The following is a 21152-nucleotide window of genomic DNA, read 5'->3' on the forward strand; positions in this document are numbered from 1 at the left end:
CCCAACACTGATTATTCTAATGTGCATTTAGGGTTGAAAATCAGTCATCTAGGGCAGTAGTTTCCAGGTCTGGATGTGTATCAGTCACCTGGGGAGGTTTTAGAAATACATTCCAAGACCTCACTGCAGAGCTACTGAAGCAGAATCTCTAGTACATGAGGCCAGGGATTTTTATTTTTACTAATTAATTATTTTATTTTTATTTTTAAATTCTTCAGATGGTTCTCATATGCAGGGATGTCTTTAAAAGAATACTGAACCCAGGCCATGCTATTCTATTGTCAAGATTCTTGGGCATTGAATGAGTAATTACAAGATTATGACAGGTGAAGCCAGCTGGACTTTCTGGGTTGGGTGGGGACTTGGAGAACTTTTCTGTCTTAGAAGAGGATTGTAAAATGCACCAATCAGTGCTCTGTGAAAATGCACCATCAGCGCTCTGTAGCTAGCTAGAGGTTTGTAAAATGGACCAATCAGCACACTGTAAAATGGACCAATCAGCACTCTGTAAAATGGACCAATCAGCAGGACATGGGTGGGGACAAATAAGGGAATAAAAGCTGGCCACCCCCAAGCCAGCAACCACAACCCCCTCCGGTCCCTCTGTGTGCTGTGGGATCTTTATTCTTTCGCTCTTCACAATAAATCTTGCTGCTGCTCATTCCTTGGGTCCATGCCATCTTTAAGAGCTGTAACACTCACGGTGAAGGTCTGTGGCTCCGTTCTTGAAGACAGCGAGACCACCAACCCACCAGAAGGAACCAACTCTGGACACAATTATTTAGTGAGTACGGAAGTGGAGAAAAGGGATTTAGATGTATGAGGCCATGCAATGCAGGCTGTGGACAATCCCATTGACTAGTCCTCTGTAATGATGAGAATCTTCATTTCTAGTAGATATGGTAATCTAACCCCCTTTGTACACTGCTGGATAACATGGAATATGTTTTTTCCTCTCTGGTTTCTCTTTATCTGGGCTCCATAAAGACCAGTCCTTCCATTAAATTCTTTCTTCAGATAATTGGGTTACATGATGGGAAATTAGATTTTTTTTTCATTTCTGTTTTGAGTCTATAGTTCCCCATCCCATCAGCTTGCACGGTTCTCTAGTCTCTTCAGCACTACATTTACTAATTGTCTCTTAGGCTAGACACTTTGGAGATGGCTAAGTTCATTTGTGCTACATTTTTGCCCTTGGCCACCTCAATCTAATCTCCTGATATACTTGCTACATCTCAAATAGAGTTTTTGCTCAACTGATAAACCATCTGTTAACCTTTCAACTGTATTACACAGTACCTCTTCAGTTCAGATGAGATGTGTAAAATCATGGAATGTTGAGCTGGAAGAGTGTTTATAGACCATCTTGTCTAAGCTTAAAAAAGATAATAATTATAGGCAGTTAGTTGGGTACAGTTTTTTGTTAATGTGTTTTTGATGGGTACATCATGCTACCCCTGTACAATTCTTGCTTTGGGGTTTATAATCTGTTACTGCAAACCCTAGCTATGAAGTTGCTGGACTTCATTCAGTAGGGTGAAGTCCATTCATGTGTCATACTGATAGGCACTGAATAACCACGGTCAAGCCAAATCTCTGTGAGACTTATCTTCCTCTTCTGTAAAATGAGGAGAATGAATATCTACTTTATAAACTGTAAGATGCTTTTTGTTTTGGTTTGGGAAGAACCTTGGACAGGAAGGAAAACAAAAATGTATCAGTCAATCTGAGAATTAGTTATTACATGGGCCCCAAGCCTAGAAGATATTAGCTAAACATAAAAGGAATGATCTTGGAAATAAGGATTTCTAGTATATTAAATTATGAGAGCTATTCACTAGTCAAGCAATCATTGATTTCCTTAAAGCCCTAAGCAAGACTATAAAATAGAAGATTGTATCTGCTTTCAAGAGATTACAATGAAGTTACTCATTTAGTTGCACTTTAGGGCATTTGTGTTATTATTCATGGTAACTTAGAAAATGGGAGGTATTAAAGGACCTATGAAGATACTGTAAATCAGTTTTAAAAGTGTATAAGCTGGCATATTTTTCAATTTGTTTGCAAGGCTGGCTTAATGATTGGCATGATAACAGTGGTTACTCTCATAAGGCATTAAATATATAGCTCTAAATGATTTTTACAAGTAAAAATAAAATTTTGTAGTCATTTAGTTTAGTTCAACAAATATTTATTGAGGATATAATGAGTAATCAAAGGTTGTCCCAGTACTCAAGGCGATGATTGTCTGGTAGCAGAAACAATTACAAGTCGATGGAAAATGCTGGGACTGAAGTACACACAAAGAGCTATGGAAGCCCTGTAGGGACTGGGGAGTAAGGAGGGATGTCAAGAAGGCTTCTATGCAGAAGAAGCAATGTTTTGGCTGAGGCTTGAAAGTTTCAATGTAATGTGGGAGGAAAAGCAAGTGGAACAGTGTGTGAAAAGACATGGAGGCATGAGAGCACACGGTGTTTTTAGAGACCAAGGTGGACCTCAGGATGAGTGTAAGGCAGTAAGAAATGAGATGGGAAGGGGTCAAATCATGACTGGCTTGCTTGTTTGATCATTTTCCTATGAGTGACAGCGCTGACAGATTCAAATTTAAGGAGTACAAGATATGTATTTTAAAAATGCCCTTATCAGTATTTATAATTGAACAAGGATAAATAACAGCTGGGTAAGAAAGACTAGAGGCAGAATTCTCAGCCAGGGATCATGGGATGTGAATATCCTTTTACTGACACAAGGAACAAATGTTGGCTCCAAACATTAGTTACTTTATACCAGTATTAGCTGTTCATTCAGTTTTTTAACTTCTTTAGAGCCATTTTATTTATAATCTATTTTTTCCCAATTACCCATTACATATAGAAATATTATCATGCCTGTCACTGATGAAACATATTAAGAAAAGTGAAAAATACATATTCTTCAAAGTGTCTCCCTTTTAAGGGTTTTGTATCAACGAAGCACTGATTGTGGAATTCGTGTATAGTCTTCAGAAGTCACAGTATATAAGCTCCGACTATCAATAGCAGCTTAACAGGCTCTATAAAACAAAGCATTACCAAGTATAGGTAAAATTATACATATTTGAAACTTATATCATTATTTTCCTACCAATGAGTGATTCATTGTAATTTTCATTATGCCTTCAAAATTATCCCTGAGAGAGGCCAGAAACCCATTCTGCTGATGAAGAAACTGAGGTAAAGATTTCTCTTTGGTCTCAGTATAAGAGCCTGGAATATGTCAGAGAGATTATTGCTTTTGACCTTATCAAGTTTCTTGATCCCTCCTTACACCCTTAAGTTTTAATGTTTCTCTTCTAAGTCTAAAAGTGAGGCGTATTTGAGATTTGTTCTGTGTATTCCAAGTATATTGCATGATACGCACAAAGTGCTCAAAGTGCGTGGTACCACAAGAAGCTAAAGCCAGGAGCTGTCTGTCTGACTGTTCAGTTTAGAAGAAAAGATAGGTAAAATTGGTTCTCAGTGAAGCACTGATTGTGGAATTCATTTGTAGTCTTCAGAAGTCATGGTATATGATATGTGCATTCATAGATTTTTTTTTTGTTTAAATCACAGTCACCTGTCTGAAGCATCTTCACTGGATTCTTCTTGTATAAGAAGTTCATAGCTTCCCTCATTCCAGCTGGTACACTTGACAACACTATAAAAGGAAACGAGACATTTTAAAGTTGAGATTAAGACAATACCTAAATAAGTAATCTGTTTTCCAACTTTTTTTTCCCAGTTACATAGCTTTTAATAAATTATGCAGATTATTAGGAGGAGTATCCTGGCATTTTGAATCCAGCTGACTCATGCATGGTGTTCTTAAAATAATTTTAAAACTGCATGATTTTTTTTCTCTTCTAGACCCCTAAGATATCCCATCTGTCCCATTGTTAACTCTGTGTAGTCCACATAAACTAGTTATAACTGAAGCTATTACTGAAGTTCCGGTTCAATAGCTATAGCTGAAGCTCAGAAGCTTGGACATTTGGAGGTAAGACAGTATGTAATTTTGATTTTTAAAATATTGAGCAGTGTAGGGTTAAATAAAAAAACTCAGAAGCCCATCTACTTTTATCTTATTATTAAAAGGACAACTGCCTTTTATCTATCTGTTATAACAGAATTTATAAACATATGAAGACTAAAATTAGAATACCTATTATTCTACTCACCATGTATGCAATTCTTTTCTTTAATTTAAATGTTATTTTCCTACTGTTTAAAAAAATCTGTTTTTTTTTTTTGTAAAGATGGGGGTCTCACTATGTTGCCCAGATTAGCCTTGAACTCCTGGCCTCAAGCAGTCCTCCTGCCTCAACCTCCCAAAGTGCTGGGATTACAGGCGTGAGCCACGGTGCCTGCTACAATTCTTATTAGTTAAGTCATTTTTCATGAAATGGCTGTACCATCATTTACTTAAACATTCTCCCACTGTTGGACAGTTTGGTCACTTAAAATATTTTTGCTGTAATTAACGTTTTTATGTATCAATTTTTGACAATATTACTGATTATTTCTTTAGAGTATGTTTCTAAAAGGAATTGCTGGATCAATCACTATGAACTTTGAAAAAAAGAGCTTTTGATACATTCATGAATTGCTTTATGATACAGCTGAATAGCACTATTATCAACAATGTGTAAGATCAGTTGTCTCACGTGCTTACCAGCACAGCATGTATTGGTAATTTTGTTAATTCAATAGGTGAATAGTCTCTTTTAAAAAAAGATAACTAGTATAAATAACTTTTCATAAAATTAGAGGAACTGCAAATACTGTTGTTCTCTGACACAGATCTAGGTTATCAGAATTCAATAGAGACAATAAGTACTGAGCTCCTACTATGAGTAAGACATGAGCCAGCCCTTTAAGGAGTTTGCCATCTTGGCAGGATGCTTAACACCTGTGCTTATAGGTACTTTCCTCCCTAACTCAGAGCCTTACCCCAAAGTGCTCAGGAGAACGCAGAGAAGGCCTGGCTTCTTGTGCCCCCATTGCCTTGATTCCCGTCACCGTGCTATGCTATCAGCCACATGAAATGCACAGAGCTCAGCAGAAACAGATTAATGAGCTCTTCATTAATGTGTCAAATAAATTTGCTTGGACATTTCAGCAATCATTCATTCATCTAGTTGGCTCACATATTTTGTTAAATAGAAAACAAAAAGAAGGCATAAATATTGCTTTTATATTTATGCTTCTGATCTATCCATTATATGTACTATTCATAAATGGAATTTTGTGCTTCTTTAATTTTAATATTTAAATTTAAAAACATTTAAACATTAAAGTTTAAACAAGTCATTAAAACAAGACAAAGTCATTAAACAAGCCAGCTCTGGAAAGAGAACTCAATAGTCAGCACATCCTATCTGCTTTTGTCATTTATACAAGAATCCATGTGAAAGTCAATCTCATTACAGCAATCTTTGACCATCAGGGGATATTGCACTCTGGGAAATCATAGTTTAAAGGTATACATCTCTAATCTTAGATGCTAATTTAATCAATGGTTTAAAGGTGGGGAGTTATAACGAACACAATCTTTCTTTTAGTTCTTCACCCATGTCACTCTCCTTTTCTTCCTAAGTCTCCTAAAATTATTGACAGATGCTTTCACATATTTTTATTTATTTTAATGAGATGGGGGTCTAGCTATGTTGTCCAGGCTGGTCTCAAACACCTGGGCTCAAAATCATCTTCCCATCTCAGTCTCCTGACTAGCTGGGACTTCAGGCATACACCACCATGACCGGCTCTCTTTTTTTTAATTAAAAAAATTTATTTTATTAAAATATGAAACACTTCATGAATTTTCCTGTCATCGTTACACAGGGAGCATGCCAGTCTTCATTGTATCATTCCAATTTTGTATATATGCTGCTGAAGCAAGCACTTCATGTCTAAAAGTTCTTGAGAAAAGCACATTCTGAGGCAAAATTTCAACAGATCTATGTAATTTACTGGTGAGGTTAGGGAATTCACTTAATCCATATACCCTCTGATAAAATGATTAAACATAATGGCATACCATAGACTGATGGCTGGAAGTAGTAACAGACCAGCAGACAGCAGGAAAGTGAAGCCAGGGTACCAAGCAACAGTGGCTGAGTAAATTCCATTAAAAGTAGAAACTGCAGTGACTCCTCCAAGTGTTTCTAAGAAAGCAATACAAGCAAACAGGATACCTGTTTGGGGTAGGGATATAGAGAGAGAAAAAGAAAAGGCAGAATTACAAAACAACAAACACAAACTAATGGAGACAACTGTTACTCATTGAAAACAGTAAACATGAGGGCACTGCTTGGTGAATGAAATGAAAGTTATTCCCTCAAAGTCCCTGAGAAGTCAGCAGCCCATTCGGCAGCTGAGGAAACTAAGGGAAAGGTTCTCCTTGGACCTGATGTGAGAGATGTTGGAAACTCCAAATAGCTGAGTTCCAGTGTCCACAGGGCAAAGCTAAAAAGACAGTGCAGCTGACTCTTTTGATAACTGCATGTCTCTCCTCTCTGCCACAGCCCCAGGCAAAGCCACATCTACCTCTGCTCTTCAGGATGCTGTCTCCCACCCTCCGTCCCCGTGCTAATCTGTGACACCTGAAAGCACAGGATGGCTGCTAACAAGCAATGCTTCCTGCAAGAGCCTTTTGAAAGGTAAAGAAAACCTTCTTATCTGTTCCTCAGACTGGCAAGTGACAGCTGCAGACAAAGAGAGGAGATTCTTATACATTCTGCAACTGGAATTTTATCCCTCTTCAAAGTCACCAAAAAATCCCATCACTACTAGATTCTGCATGTTTGACTCATGAAATGAACCATCTTGTGCTCTAGTGAAGGTTTATGCCACAGTTGAATGTTAAGTGATTCTTTAAAACATATGTTTCCACCTTATTGCTTGCAACTGCCTCTGCCCTAAGGTGCCTTACAAGATGAAGAGTGGGGATTCTGCTATGGTCACACTTGCTATACACCAAAGTTGGTCAAGGGTAGGCCACTCAGCATTGCTCATGAAGTCTGCACGGTCAGTACAAGCTCACAATCAGAGAGAAACAGACAGTATTCTATCTATGTTTAGTTTTGTCTGGAATCCAAGACCATGTCAACTGAAGAGTTAAACTTCCAAAAGACAGGCTGGCCATCTTCATGTGCTTTTCTTCCTCTTTGTCAAATTGCTCATCATCAGATATAAAATTTCATGACCATTTTCAGTCAGATTGACCTGGCTTTCTTGGTCTCAGTTCCTATATATGTAGCTTCTGCTTTCTGCAGATTTTGTCAACAAGCCACTATGCTTGTTCCCTACTTTGCCAAGTTTACTTTTCCATGAAAAACTGCAATGCATTTTCTAATTGACAATACAAATCATGTAAATAATTGTGTTTGCTTGGACTGATAGGAAGGAAATGGCCAAGCTTGAGGGTTCTCTTTCAAAGTTAGATATGGCTTATGTGTATATTCTAATTTTCCCCATGGTCTTCATCTTTTAGACTGTGTATTGATTTTTATCTATTTAAACTTTTTCATTTTATTGTACATATTCTCATATATTGCTTCAAATTATTCATTGAATGATAGGACATACATTCATAAAACATACGTCTATCTCTGCAAAATATCGTGTGCTCACTTACGTGTCTTCTTTTGACTAAAATGAAAGCTTTGTCAATCTGCCTCGCACATCTGCCTTGCTCACAGCTGTATCCCTAGGGCTCAGCTGTCCTGGTGCATGGCAGACGTTTAATAAATATTTGTCAAATGAATGAATAAAAGCTTAATTCAGGATCCCATTTACCAGTCATCAAGTAGCATGCAGACTTACTGCCTCCATGATTTATGATAATACATTAAGTCAGTTTAATTGGAAGGATGTTCTTCTACTTGTCTAACTACATTATTTTCTTTTATTTCTGATCTCTTGCTGCAGCCAGGAATAGTGCTATGGAAAACAGACTGCACAGTACTAGTTCTATTATGTAAGAGTTTTAATCTGTTCTTGATGGTAAATAGGTCAGACACTGCACCATCTGTTCTGATGGAACCATACTATTATGAAGTAGCTTTAGCTTATTGCCCAACTTCTCTGAGCAGTTCAACTTGTTTAATAGTTGCCAGAGATAAAACAGGATTAAAGGATAAATACAACTGAGTTCATCTTCTAAATTGTTTTTTTTTAATGCAATAGACCTCAAAAATCAAGTCTGTTTTACTGTATCCCAATTTATAATAACAAGGAGTATATGGGTGATGCCCAGGTAAAATAGTCCAAGGCAGCTTCAGCTATGAGTTCACAGTGGTGCAGAGCGCAGAGATTTCAAAATAATTACCAGAATTCCACTTTCTTACCTTTCTTATTTAAGATAATAGAAATAATGAGAGCCACCTGAAAACTTCGGCAGTATTTCCCCACTCCTCTGATTATTTAAAGTGCCTAATATTTTCACAAAATGGCCAATTTAAATAATAATGAAGGATGGGAATACATTTAGTTATAGAAATGTTGACATCATCCAAAAGATTGTTTAGTTTGCAGTTAAGAACAAAGTAAGCATCTTAGAATAATGAAGTCACAATTCAGTTACCGTAATTCAAAATAAGAAATGCCAAAATGTAAACATTTTAAAATATTACTATATTTAACAGTATGATATGACTTTTTTATTTTTATTTTTATTTTTCGTAGAGCTAGAGCCTCCCTCTGTTGCCCACACTGCTTTTGAACTCCTGGCCTCAAGTAATCCTCCCATCTTGGCCTCCCAAAGTGCTGGGATTACAGATGTGAGCCACTGCACCTGGCGGAGATGACTTTTTAAAAGCCTTTATAAGGATATGAACAGACACTTCTCAAAAGAAGACATTTATGCAGCCAACAGACACATGAAAAAATGCTCATCCTCACTGGCCATCAGAGAAATGAAAATCAAAACCACAATGAGATACCATCTCACACCAGTTAGAATGGCGATCATTAAAAAGTCAGGAAACAACAGGTGCTGGAGAGGATGTGGAGAAATAGGAACACTTTTACACTGTTGGTGGGACTGTAAACTAGTTCAACCATTGTGGAAAACAATGTGGTGATTCCTCAAGGATCTAGAACTAGAAATACCATTTGACCCAGCCATCCCATTACTGGGTATATACCCAAAGGATTATAAAACATGCTGCTATAAAGGCACATGCACACATATGTTTATTGCGGCACCGTTCACAATAGCAAAGACTTGGAACCAACCCAAATGTCCAATAATGATAGACTGGATTAAGAAAATGTGGCACATATACACCATGGAATACTATGCAGCCATACAAAAGGAGGAGTTCATGTCCTTTGTAGGGACATGGATGAAGCTGGAAACCATCATTCTCAGCAAACTATCGCAAGAACAAAAAACCAAACACCACATGTTCTCACTCACAGGTGGGAATTGAACAATGAGAACACATGGACACAGGAAGGGGAACATCATATACTGGGACCTGTGGTGGGGTTGGGGGAGGGGGGAGGGAAAGCATTAGGAGATATACCTAATGTGAATGACGAGTTAATGGGTGCGGCACACCAACATGGCGCATGTATACATATGTAATAAACCTGCACGTTGTGCACATGTACCCTAGAACTTAAAGTATAATAAAAAAATTTTTAAAAAGCCTTTATAAACTAAACCAAATATAAACAAAAATAAACTATACATCTTGACAGCTCTATTTTAGCTCTAAGTCAAAGCAGGTAAACTTTTTTCCCCAACAGCTTTATTGGGATATAATTAACATCCCACAAACCTCACCCTTTTAAAGTCTGCAATTCAGTGGTTCTTAGTATGTTACAGATTTGTGCAACCATCACCACTATCTGTGGAACATTTTCATCACCCCGAAAAGAAACTGTGTACCCATAAGTAGTCATTCCCCTTCCCCAGCCCCAGTCAAGCCCTAATCGAATTTCTGTCTGTATGGATTTGCCTATTCTGCACATTTCACGTAAACAGAATCATATTTAAATGACAATATGTGGCCTTTTGTGACTAGCTTCTTAAATTTGGCGTAATCATTTCATAGTTCATCCATGTTATGGCATGTAACAGGACGATATTTCTTTTTATTGCAGAAGAGCAGTTTGCTGGATGGATAAACCACATTTTGTTTATCCACTTGTCAGTTCATGAACATTTGCATAGGTTTCACTTTTTGGCTATTATGAATAATGCTGCCATGAACAAGATTTTATGTGGACATATGCTTTCACTTCTCATGGTATGTAAGTAGGGGAGGGATTGCTGAGTCATAAGGCAACTAACTTTCTGAGGAACTGCCAAACTGCTTTGCACAGCTGCTGCACCATTTTATGTTCCCACTCGCAGTGTGTGAGGGCTCCAATTTCTCCACATCCTCATCAACACTTGCTATGGCCTATTTTATTTTGGCCACCCCAGCCCACTCTGTGGTTTTGCTTTGCATTTCCCTGATGGCTAATGATATCCAGCATTTTCATGTGCTTATTGGTCACTTGTATATCTTCTATTCAAATCCTTTGCCCATTTTTAAATTGAGTTGTCTTTTTGTTGTTGAATTTTAAGGGTTCTTAAATATGCTGGATACGAGTTCCTGCTCAGACAAATATAATTTGCAAATGTCTTCTTCCATTCTGTGGGTTGTCGGTTGTCATTTCACTTTCTTTCTTTTTCTTTTTTCTTTTTTTTCTTTTTTTGTATTTTTAGTAGAGACGGGGTTTCACCATGTTGGTCAGGCTGGTCTCGAACTCCTGACCTCGGGTCATCCACCCGCTTTGGCCTCCCAAAGTGCTGGGATTGCACATATGAGCCACTGCGCCTGGCCTCACTTTCTTGATGTTGTCCTTTGAAACATAAACATTTTTCAAAGGACAAACTTTGAATGAAGTTTTTGGATGAAGTCTAATCTATCAATTTTTCCTTTGTTCTTTTGTTCCTTTGTTCCTTTGTTCTTGTGCTTTTGGTGTCATATCTAAGAAACTATTGCATAATCCAAAGAAGCAGATAGATTTTTACATAGTTTATATAAATTTTTCCATTCGTTACTGGTTTTCAAAGTAATAATCATCACATCATCTATAAACAGACGTGTGAATATATAGCTACATCTTATGAGTGAAAAATAAGAGGCCAGGCGCAGTGGCTCACACCTATAATCCCAGCACTTTGGGAGGCTGAGGCGGGCTGATTACCTGAGGTCAGGAGTTTGAGACCAGCCTGGCCAATATGGTGAAACCCTGTCTCTGCTAAAAACACAAAAATTAGCCAGGCATGGTGGCAGGAGCCTGTAATTCCAGCTACTCGGGAGGCTGAGGCAGGAGAATTGCTTGAACCCAGGAGGCAGAGGTTGCAGTGAGCCGAGATCACACCATTGCACTCCAGCCTGGGCAGCAAGAGCAAAACTCCGTCTCAGAAAAAAAAAAAAAAAAGAGAGAGAAAGTAAAAGAAGAAATATATTTTTAATTTATTGAATTATGTAGCCTTCTCCAGTATTGACTAAACTGGTAAAAATACAATAGCATAATTATGAATTATTCATAAATCAAGTAAGTACATTCACAGCACCGGGCTAAGATATGACATTAAAGAAAGTGCCAATGTCTAATAAGATTCATATGATACAAAAGGGAAGGAGAACAAGCCCATATGCCTGATATCTAACTAGTAACTAGTTCTCACCGGAAATTTAATTTTTGTCTTTGCTGCATCCTGGTTATTCTCTGCCTGCCCCTTCAACTGTTTGACTTTGTGTACCCTGCTCTGTGCTTGGGAGGCTGACCCCACAAATTATATGACTTGGACTTTCTTGCTGGCCCGAGTTCCTGCTGCATTTGGTTAAAAAGATGAAGGGGGAGAAAGGTTATGGTGTTTCTTCTCTGCTTCCTATCTAGGGCATGTCTCTGGCTGCCTCGAAAATGCCCACTCTCTATAATGGCCTTCATGAAAGTCTCTTGATTGAACCAGCTGAGTGGGACCCCGTTTTCTGCCAGGACTCTGAGTCAGGCCCAGCTGTGACATTTGTAGGGGCCAGTGTAAGAACATTATCAGAGGCCTATATATTATATTCTAAGGATTTAAAAGTGGTCAGTTATTTGAAATCTGGCTAACAAACTGTTAACTAAAATATATTATGCCTTTCTACTGTGAAAAATATCCCTTTGTAATGAACGATCTAGAAGACCCGCACACACTTAGGATTCTCAGACGTTTTCAGAATTCCACGTAGGAACAGGGTAGCCCAGGGTGAACTGGCCCTCAGCCCTTGGTGCCCAGCTGGAGCCCACCCCCATTCTGCTCTACCCCTTGCACCACCCTGCTCAGAAAGGGTCATTACAGGGTGTGGAGCAGCCCCACCCTGTGATTCCAAAGTCCAGCCACACCCTCTATAAGGAGTCACCCCTTGGCTCCTTCCTTGGTCTACAGGTGAGCACACTGGGCACAGTCCACCTTCAGGAGAAGGTGGCTGAGGAAGAGGATCATCCAGGCCCTTACTGGACATGAGCCCAGAACTGTCTGGGCTGGGAATTGCAGGGACCCAGTTGGGCAGAGTTCAGTCTAGAAGGAAGGAGACGTGGTGAGCTCCCAGTGGGCATCTCCCACTTGGCCCTGCGAGCTCCTTTCTTCTTAGGGCAGGGCACGGCCCAGAGCTGAGCGAGCTCTCTAAGTACAAGGCCCTAGGCAGGGGCTCCCTTGCAAGAGTGTAAGCCTTTTCCTCACAGAGCTTACCACTTTATTCAAAAGGAGATCAATGCATAAAAAGAGCTGTAGAATATTCTGAAGCATTAAACATTGATTGTACACAGATTTGAGTTTGTAAAGATGGTAGATTCATATTTCTTAAGCAAATTAAACTCACCTTGTTCAGTCGAACGAACCACTTTTGACAACATGGACCGTAGAACAGAGAATGGCACAATAGTGAAAAGGAACGGCACCCTGGCTGTGAGAGAAAGGATTCAAAATCACTGGCTCATTCTGAAAGCTAACGGCCAATTTAAAATAGGAAACACTTTCACTCTGTCTAAATATTTCCTTTTCTACAAGCATCCTAACTCATTGTATCTAAAAATTGAATTAATTAATTGTAGAACTCTGTTTGATGAATTAAAGTAGACTATGGACAGGTCAGTTTAAGGTTACTTTACTCTAGAATTCTTATTCCAGTACAGAGAACAAGAGTTCATGTAATTTTTAGGTCTAGATCTATTTATATAATCTGCCGATTAAGACTGATCTGCTGGCCGGGCACAGTGGCTCACACCTGTAATCCCAGCACTTTGGGAGGCCGAGGAGGGCAGATCACCTGAGTTCGGGAGTTCGAGACCAGCCTGACCAACATGGAGAAAACCTGTCTTTACTAAAAATACAAAATCAGCCAGGCGTGGTGGTGCATGCTTGTAATCCCAGCTACTTGGGAGGCTGAGGCAGGAGAATCACTTGAATCTGGGAGGTGGAGTTTGCAGTGAGCCCAGATCATGCCACTGCACTCCAGCCTGGCGACAGAGTGAGACTCCGTCTCAAAGAAAAAAAAAACCAAAAAACAAAACTGATCTGCTTATTTTCCTAATTATATATTAACCTCTTATTTAGCAAATTGTGACTGCTAATTCATTTTTGTTTGTGCTTTTTTCAGACTTGGCACTCTTAGTGTTAGCATGCCTTTATTATATTGATTTATTTATTGGTAAACTGGTTCTTTATCATCTTGCCTGTTCATCTTTGTGGCAGAATAACTTCATAGACACAAATTACCTTTGGTCTTCAGTTATGACCCTTAATAGTCAGTAGTTTTAATTACATCATAAAATAGTGAAATATGACATTAGCAGACTACTTTACAATTCTCAAAGTGTTTTCACATAGATTAACTTACCTGACCTTGGCAGCTCTTAGGGAGACAGGGAGAAAAACTGACCATTATTGAATGGTAGGGATTGTGCTAAGCGAGTGCTTGACAGCTACCTAATGTTCACTGTAATCCTCTAAATTAGGTAGTACCACGCCCATTTTACAGATGAGAAAATGAGGGCTGAGAGTAGTTCAGTAACTTGCCCAAGATCATCTAGTACTATAGATGGAAGTTAGGCCCAATTCTGTTTGGTCACACTGCTTCCCTGCAAGATAGTAAGGGGTTAACACCTTTATTAGAGAAAAGAGTAAATTGGACCTTTCCCAGAGTCTCATTTTATAGTTCCATAGCCTTTTTCAATGCAGTATCTCATTTGAATCCTGCAAAAACAGTTATGAGGTAGGTAGTTAAGGAAGCAGTCTAATTTGCCAACCAGCAATTCATCAAAAATCAATTTATGAAATGGCCAATTTGCTGAAAGATCAATTTGCAAAACCTGTCTTTAAAAAATTTGTTCTTGAATATATTAAATTGATATAGTTTTTTTCTTATAAGTATTTTTAGTATACTTTATATCATTGTCCTAAATATTTTTATGGAAAGTAGTCTTATTAGCAGCATTTTAAGAAATTTTCACTTTAATGAAAGCTATACTGAAGAACTGATTCATATGAAGAATGTTCCTCAAAACAATTTTGAGGCAAATATACAAATTTGGGAAATTGTGGTTATTCAGTGAATTAGATTTTTAAAGCGAATTTGGCTTTCGGCTTATTGACTCCTGGCAAACTAGCTATTACCCTTTAATTGAACTAGAATGGCTTAAACAGAGGGCTTTATATTAAAGTTTCTCCCCCAGTAGACTAAATTCATTTTATATGAATATCAAATACATAGTTAGTTCTAAAGCTACACTTGGAACTCACCTAAAAACATCATCAGTGTTGTACTGGCAAACGCGGTCATAACCATTCCTGTCATCGTGGTAAAAATCCCAATGAAGGCCATATGAATATCTTCCATACAATAAGAAAAAAGCCATATTCCTAGGAAACTAGTCAAAAAAGAGGCACTACCCAAAGCTGATCCATAACCTATAAAAACTTCATTCCAGCAGAGTGGTGAATCCAATTCATAAAGGATAAAAATTGGGGCAATGCCTATTACCACAAAAAAATAAGTGATTGTTGTAAAAAGTAACAAACAGAGTAAAAATCGTCTCTTACCAGAAGCATTTTTAAAAAGCATGTAAGTTCGGTAAAATAGGTTTTTGAAGCCTTCACTACATGACATAGTAACATTCTGAGATGAACACTCTTTCACTGGATCTCCGAGAAAAAATAAAATATAGATCAAATTAACAGCAAGAGACGCAGCAATAATTAGAAACGACCATCCAAAACCTAGCTCTCTAATAAAATAGCCAGATGACAGTCCTGTTAGTCCAGTAACAAGTCCAAGCAGAAAGTCAATGACAGCTATTCGAATTGTTTTTTGTTTGTGTTCTTTACACTGATCAACTATATAGGCAAAGCAAGCTCCCCAAAATGTGGTATAATTGCCACAAAATGCACCAATGAAGGTAGATGCAATCAAAAGCTGGAATGGAAAGGCAAAATAGCAAAGCAAACAGAGCCAAACGCTGGTTGCAAGAGCACCAACAGAAGACAAAATCATAGGGAATTTTCGTCCATAGTGATCACTAATAGACAAAAGTATGAATGTAGACACTAGACCAGGAATTAATCCACTTATGTCCATCTGCAGATTAAAACGTGACACTTTTTTCTGAACTTCCTGCAAAGAAATTTAAAGAAGACAATGTGTTTACAGTAGTTAACGCAAGTGTATAAAAATATCATGGTGCATATGCTTTTTTCCCTGTGGCCAGTAGGTTATGGGTGGGGAATCTCTGGTGGATGGGCAGGACTAATAGAGCTTACATTTTCATCCAGTTTATAAAGCAATACAGACTGAGTATCCCTTATCTGAAATGCTTGAGACCAGAAGTATTTCAGATTTTGGATTTTTTCAGACTTTGGGATATTTGCATGTATATAATGAGATACCTCGTGGATGGGACTCACATTTAAACACAAAATTCATTTATGTTTCGTATATACCTCATACATATAGCCTGAAGGTAATTTTATACAATATTTTAAACAATTTTATGCATAAAACAGTTGCCATTGACTACTTGTGTGTGGAATTTTACACTTGTGGCAAAATGTGGTGATCAAAAAGTTTCAGATTTTGGTCGGGCATGGTGGCTTATGCCTGTAATCCTCATATTTTGGGAGGCCGAGGCAGGAAGATCACTTGAGGTCAGGAGTTTGAGACCAGCTTGGCCAACATGGTAAAACTGTCTCTACCAAAAAATACAAAAAAAAAAAAAAAAAATAGCCTTTATTTAGGGAGAGCTTGGCTGTTGCCCTTATTTTTTTTTAACCTATGTCTTCACAGATAGATTAGTGAGAAACATATTCCTTTATTTACTAAATAAAAGAATTTAAGATAAAATTGAAAGAGGAGCCTTACACTGTCTACAGATGGTAGCATACCGTGGCTGAGTGTGGTGGCTTACGTTTATAATCCCAGCACTGTGGGAGGCCGAGGTGGGAGCATCACTTGTGCCCAGGAATTTGAGACCAGCCTGGGCAACATAGCGAGACCCTGTCTCTAAAAATAAATTTTAAAAAATTAGGCCAGGCATGGTGGCTCATGCCTGTAATCCTAGCACTTTGGGAGGCCGAGGTGGGTGGATTACTTGAGGTCAGGAGTTCGAGACCAGCCTGGCCAACATGGCAAAACCCTATCTCTACTAAAAATAAAAAAAATTAGCCGGGCGTGGTGGCGTACGCCTGTAGTCTCCGCTACTTGAGAGGCTGAGGCAGAAGAACTGCTTGAACCTGGGAGGCAGAGGTTGCAGTGAGCTGAGATTGTGCCATTGCACTCCAGCCTGGGTGATAGAGTGAGACTCCATCTCAAATAAATAAAAATAAAAAGTAAATAAAGGTGGTAGTATGTCATGACCCGAGGAGTAAGATAAACTCAACTTCCAAGGACCAAAATGACAATGACAGATGACATACACACACAGATTGGAAGATGTGTCAGTCATTACACTAGTTATTTGATGGAAGGAATTTTACATGATCTTAAAACACTTTTTGCTTGCCATTTCTCTGTATTTTCCAAAGTCAATATAAAAAGTGTGTGCCATTTGTATACTGGGAAATGCTAAGCTGATTTAAAAAACAGATTTAAACCTTTTTTAGTCATTGAATGAATCACTGAAGGTGATGGTGGTGCCTCCTGGGAAACAAAAATGTTCCTTTGTCCTAAGGAGCAAACAAAGAGTAGGCCACCACTCCAGCGTGGGTGGCAGGTGAGGGTAGGGGTGGTTTCTGGTTCCCAGAGGTCTAAGAGCACCAACTTTAAGGGAAGGGATCTAGAGTAGTAGGTTCTCTTGAATATTAATCCAATTAAGAAACAATAAATGAAAAAGTCAATTTGAAAATTTGGCAAAAATCTTTGACATGAGACCACTGCTCTGGGCAGTAGGGGGCTCTCAGCAGCTGGGCCAGGCTGGAGGTGGGCCAACACTTGACCCCTGTACGGTTGCAGAAGCCACCAAGTTGGCTGGACCAAGGCGCGTCTTCCCTCACTCCAAGAGGGCAAGAGCAGCAGACTTTCCCAGACATTCTAGTCCTCTCCTCCCTGGTCCCTCCCACTGCAACCAGGGGGCCTGCTCCTACGGGTCAGCCAAAAGAAAGCACAGAATCAAATACAGACATTGATGAGCCTATAAGGAGAGATTTGTTAAAGGATACAAAATTACAGCTAGACAGGAGGAATAAGTTCTGTAGTGTTCTGTAGCACAACAGGGTGACTACAGTTAACAGTAATACATTATATAGTTTCAAATAGCAAGAAGGAGGATATTGAATGTTCCCAACACAAAGAAATGAGAGATGTCTGAGTTGATGGATATGCTAATTAGCCTGATCTGATCACTATACATTGTATGTATCAAAACACCACTGTATACTCCATGAATATGTACAATGATTATTTGTCAATTAAAAAAATAAAATAAGGCCAGGCATGGTGGCTCACGCCTGTAATCCCAACACTTTGAGACGCCCAGGCAGGAGACTCACTTGAGGCCAGGAATTCAAGGCCAGCCTGGGAAACAGCGCAAGACCCTGTCTCTACAAAAAAAAAAAAAAATCAAAAATTAGCTGAGTGTAGTGGCACGTGCCTGTAGTCCCAGCTACTCAGGAGGCTGAGGTGAGAGGATCCCTTGAGCCTACGAGTTCAAAGTTGCAGCGAGCTATTACCACGCCACTCCACTCCAGCGTGGGCAGCAGAATGAGACCCTGTCTCAAAAAGTACCATACACGCATAAATACATAATAAAATAAAATAAAAAACACTTCAGGTGATTCCAATGTCCAGTCAAGATTAAAAAACACTGTGTTAGAGGTTCCAGGATGGGATTCAAGTATGTATGTTAACAAATGTCTCCAGAGCCGAAATCTGAAGAACATCCCTGCTGTAGGACCCCAACTTTGAAACTAAGAGGATTTGTTAAACTCTATTCTGTTTATGTGTGTTTTTCTCAACCTAGAGAGACTCTGGGCTTCTCGGGTTCAGAGCCGTTTTGCTTATCCTTGTCACCACAGGATAAGGTGTGATAAACATTTGTTTAATGCATGAATAAACACTTAAAAAAAGAAACTGTGAGCCGATCGAAGCTTCTGACTCCCAGGAATGACATAGGAGACATTCTTGAAGGGAGATAAGACCGCTGGGTGAGACCCAGGGCCCTTCTTTTTTATGACCTTACTCTACGCCAGAACCTTGATGTCTTCCAGGCTGCTCAGAAATAATCACTTCCAAGAAAACGTTTCCCATGGGAATGAGGAAATGAGTAAGATTAGGGGTTGTGCCAAATTGCCTAGCCTCACCCCAGCAAGGTTCCACCTGACACCTCGGGAAGTGCTAGAACCTTGCCTCTGGGGCGGTTTGCCATTTCCTCCTTCTCAGGCTCTTCTCCCAGTCACAGAGACTCACAGAGCCAGCAGGAGGTGACTCAATTCCTTTTAATTCATTTCATCTTTCACTGGGAAGGCAGCACCACTCCTTTACAATCACAAAATATCCCCGAGAAGAGGAGTTTAGAGTTTACAGGTGTGATTGGTTTTTGTGGCATTGTAGAAAAAAAAAAAGAAAAAAATTTCCAAACCTGGATACTATCTCTTTGCATTTTGAAATGGTAGACTTTTGTCAAAAACTGCCCAAGGGACCAGGAGGATGGTGAAGTGCCTCCTGTTTTACACACACAAAAAACTGGGGAGGTTGCTGGAGAGGGAGGAATAAAGCCTCCTTAATATCTGGCTAAACATCTTCGGTGTCAACGGTGGGTACTTCCCACTCCAGATGTCCCCACACAGCTGCTCCTCAACACATGAGATCCAAGGCTGATTTGATACCACCACCAAATAATAAATGCTCCCCCACCCACCCTATGACAGACACTGGCCCACAATCTTCAGTGATGGGCCACTTTCTAGAGTCCCTGAAAGCTGGGACAGGCAGAAACAGTAAAAGGATTGGGGAAGAAGAGAGCAAGTGAGAGACAGAAACACCATGTTTCTGCCACCCCTGTCCACCAAGTAGCTCATTCCAGCCTGCCCTGCCCCAATTTTCAGATTTTTTTTTTTTTTTTTTTTTTTTAGGACAAAGCAAGGAGACAGCCACAGAGGAGATGACACTGTGGTGAAATTTTCCGAGAGAAAGGAGAAGAGCTAGTGTCACAGAGCAGGAGGGTGTTTTAAGAAGAAGAGGCAGATTTGAAAGGTGTCAGGAAACTTCAAATAAGGTGAGATCCCAGTAAAGGCCATTAGGTTTGGGATTTAGGACTTTGATGGCCGCCCTAGAGAGAGCAATGGATGATGAGTTCAGGGTCCTCTTTGACTCAAAAACCCGATACACATTCCCATTTTATTAAATACTATGGATATTGTAATTTCTTACCTCCTGGAATGCAAAAATTGGGCTGCTTTTGTTTTTTTCACACTCAGAAATATTGCTATCAGATGAAAAAGTGTAGTTGCCAGTTTCTTCCCATATTCTCCGATAAACATATTGCGTTGTCAGTGGACTGGTCAAAGTCATAGCAAATGCACTAAGGAAAATGGCAGGTTCTACAAATAAAATCTTCATATTGCCTGGGTAGGTACCTGTATTCTATAAAAAGTGAAAACGGAGAAAGATCATCTGTCTCATCCTAGAGGCTAGATATTCAAAGATGGGGAAGTTTGAGCAATTTTGTGAAGTAAATGTTTAAACAAGCGAACTAGAGAACAGAAAAGGCAGTAAGCACTTTCTCAGAGAATAACTTTTACTTTGGAGTAGAGTACTCTGTAACAACCTGAGGCTGCCATGCTTTCCATTTTTATGATTAGGACATTGTAGGACTCAAGCCGCCTTTGAGTCTTTGAAATCATAAATTGTCACCCATCTTGGTTAGCCAATGATCACAGTACAGTTCCCACACTGTATATTGCCAGCTGGTTTTTCATAAGTTCAACAATGAGGTTCCTTTTGGGAAGCGACAGTTGCACAATTGTTATTGTTATTTTGCTGCGTATTAACAACGGACAGGGAGGGGGCGTTTTAAAAAGCAGCTCCCAATCGAAAGGGCCTTATTTTTAACTCACCCCACGATTACAGTCTTCCTGCCAGGCTGGGTGCAGGTCGGGCCGTGCCAGGGGCTGTCGCCTCGGATGCCCTGCGCTCGTGCGCGCCCGGGTTCAAGGGCAGCCTCTGGACTGGGGCAACAGAGGACGCGTCGGGGACAGTAACCTCGGACTACGCGGCCGGCGCTGGGGTGGGGAGGGTACTTTCCCGTCGAACGCGACCAAATTACGCTTGTCGGGGAGTCTCAAGCGTATTGTAAAGCAAACCACGGCAAGCGCACTTCCGCGTCCCTAGTGACACCTGCACGGTTCCCCGCGCAGCCCTCGGCTTCCCCGCGGCCCTGCGGACCTCGGCCTCAGCGCGGCGCGGCGGGGCGCGGAGCAGCTGCTCTTTCTGCGCAGTGGACAGTCGGCCGATCGGCGCCTCGGTCGGTCGGTCCGCGGCCCTGCCAGCGCTAGCGGTGACTCGGCCGCAGCCAGCTGAGCATCGCTGTCCGCCGAGGAGGCGGGGTCGGCTCCCGCGGCGCTGTCACTGTTCTACCCGGTTCTCTTGCGATTGG

General features: G+C 40.0%; 1 protein-coding gene and 1 non-coding gene across 2 annotated transcripts; both read right to left on the reverse strand.

Moving 5' to 3' along the window:
- Window positions 1-2174: 2174 nt before the first annotated feature.
- SLC46A3 (solute carrier family 46 member 3) lies at window positions 2175-20799 on the reverse strand. Its single transcript, NM_001132006.1, has 7 exons — window positions 20614-20799; window positions 19928-20140; window positions 14809-15679; window positions 12890-12973; window positions 6055-6211; window positions 3595-3675; window positions 2175-3052 (listed from the first exon to the last, which is right to left on the reverse strand). The coding sequence occupies exons 2-7, from the start codon at window positions 20114-20116 to the stop codon at window positions 3043-3045; spliced, it is 1392 nt and encodes a 463-aa protein (NP_001125478.1). The 5' UTR covers window positions 20117-20140; window positions 20614-20799; the 3' UTR covers window positions 2175-3042.
- Window positions 5814-5919, reverse strand: LOC112128624 (U6 spliceosomal RNA). The gene has a single exon (XR_002911118.2). It is a non-coding gene; the product is annotated as a U6 spliceosomal RNA (small nuclear RNA).
- Window positions 20800-21152: the final 353 nt, after the last annotated feature.

The sequence above is a fragment of the Pongo abelii genome, chromosome 14 (genome assembly GCF_028885655.2).
Source record: "Pongo abelii isolate AG06213 chromosome 14, NHGRI_mPonAbe1-v2.0_pri, whole genome shotgun sequence".
Taxonomy (NCBI): Eukaryota; Metazoa; Chordata; class Mammalia; order Primates; family Hominidae; genus Pongo; species Pongo abelii.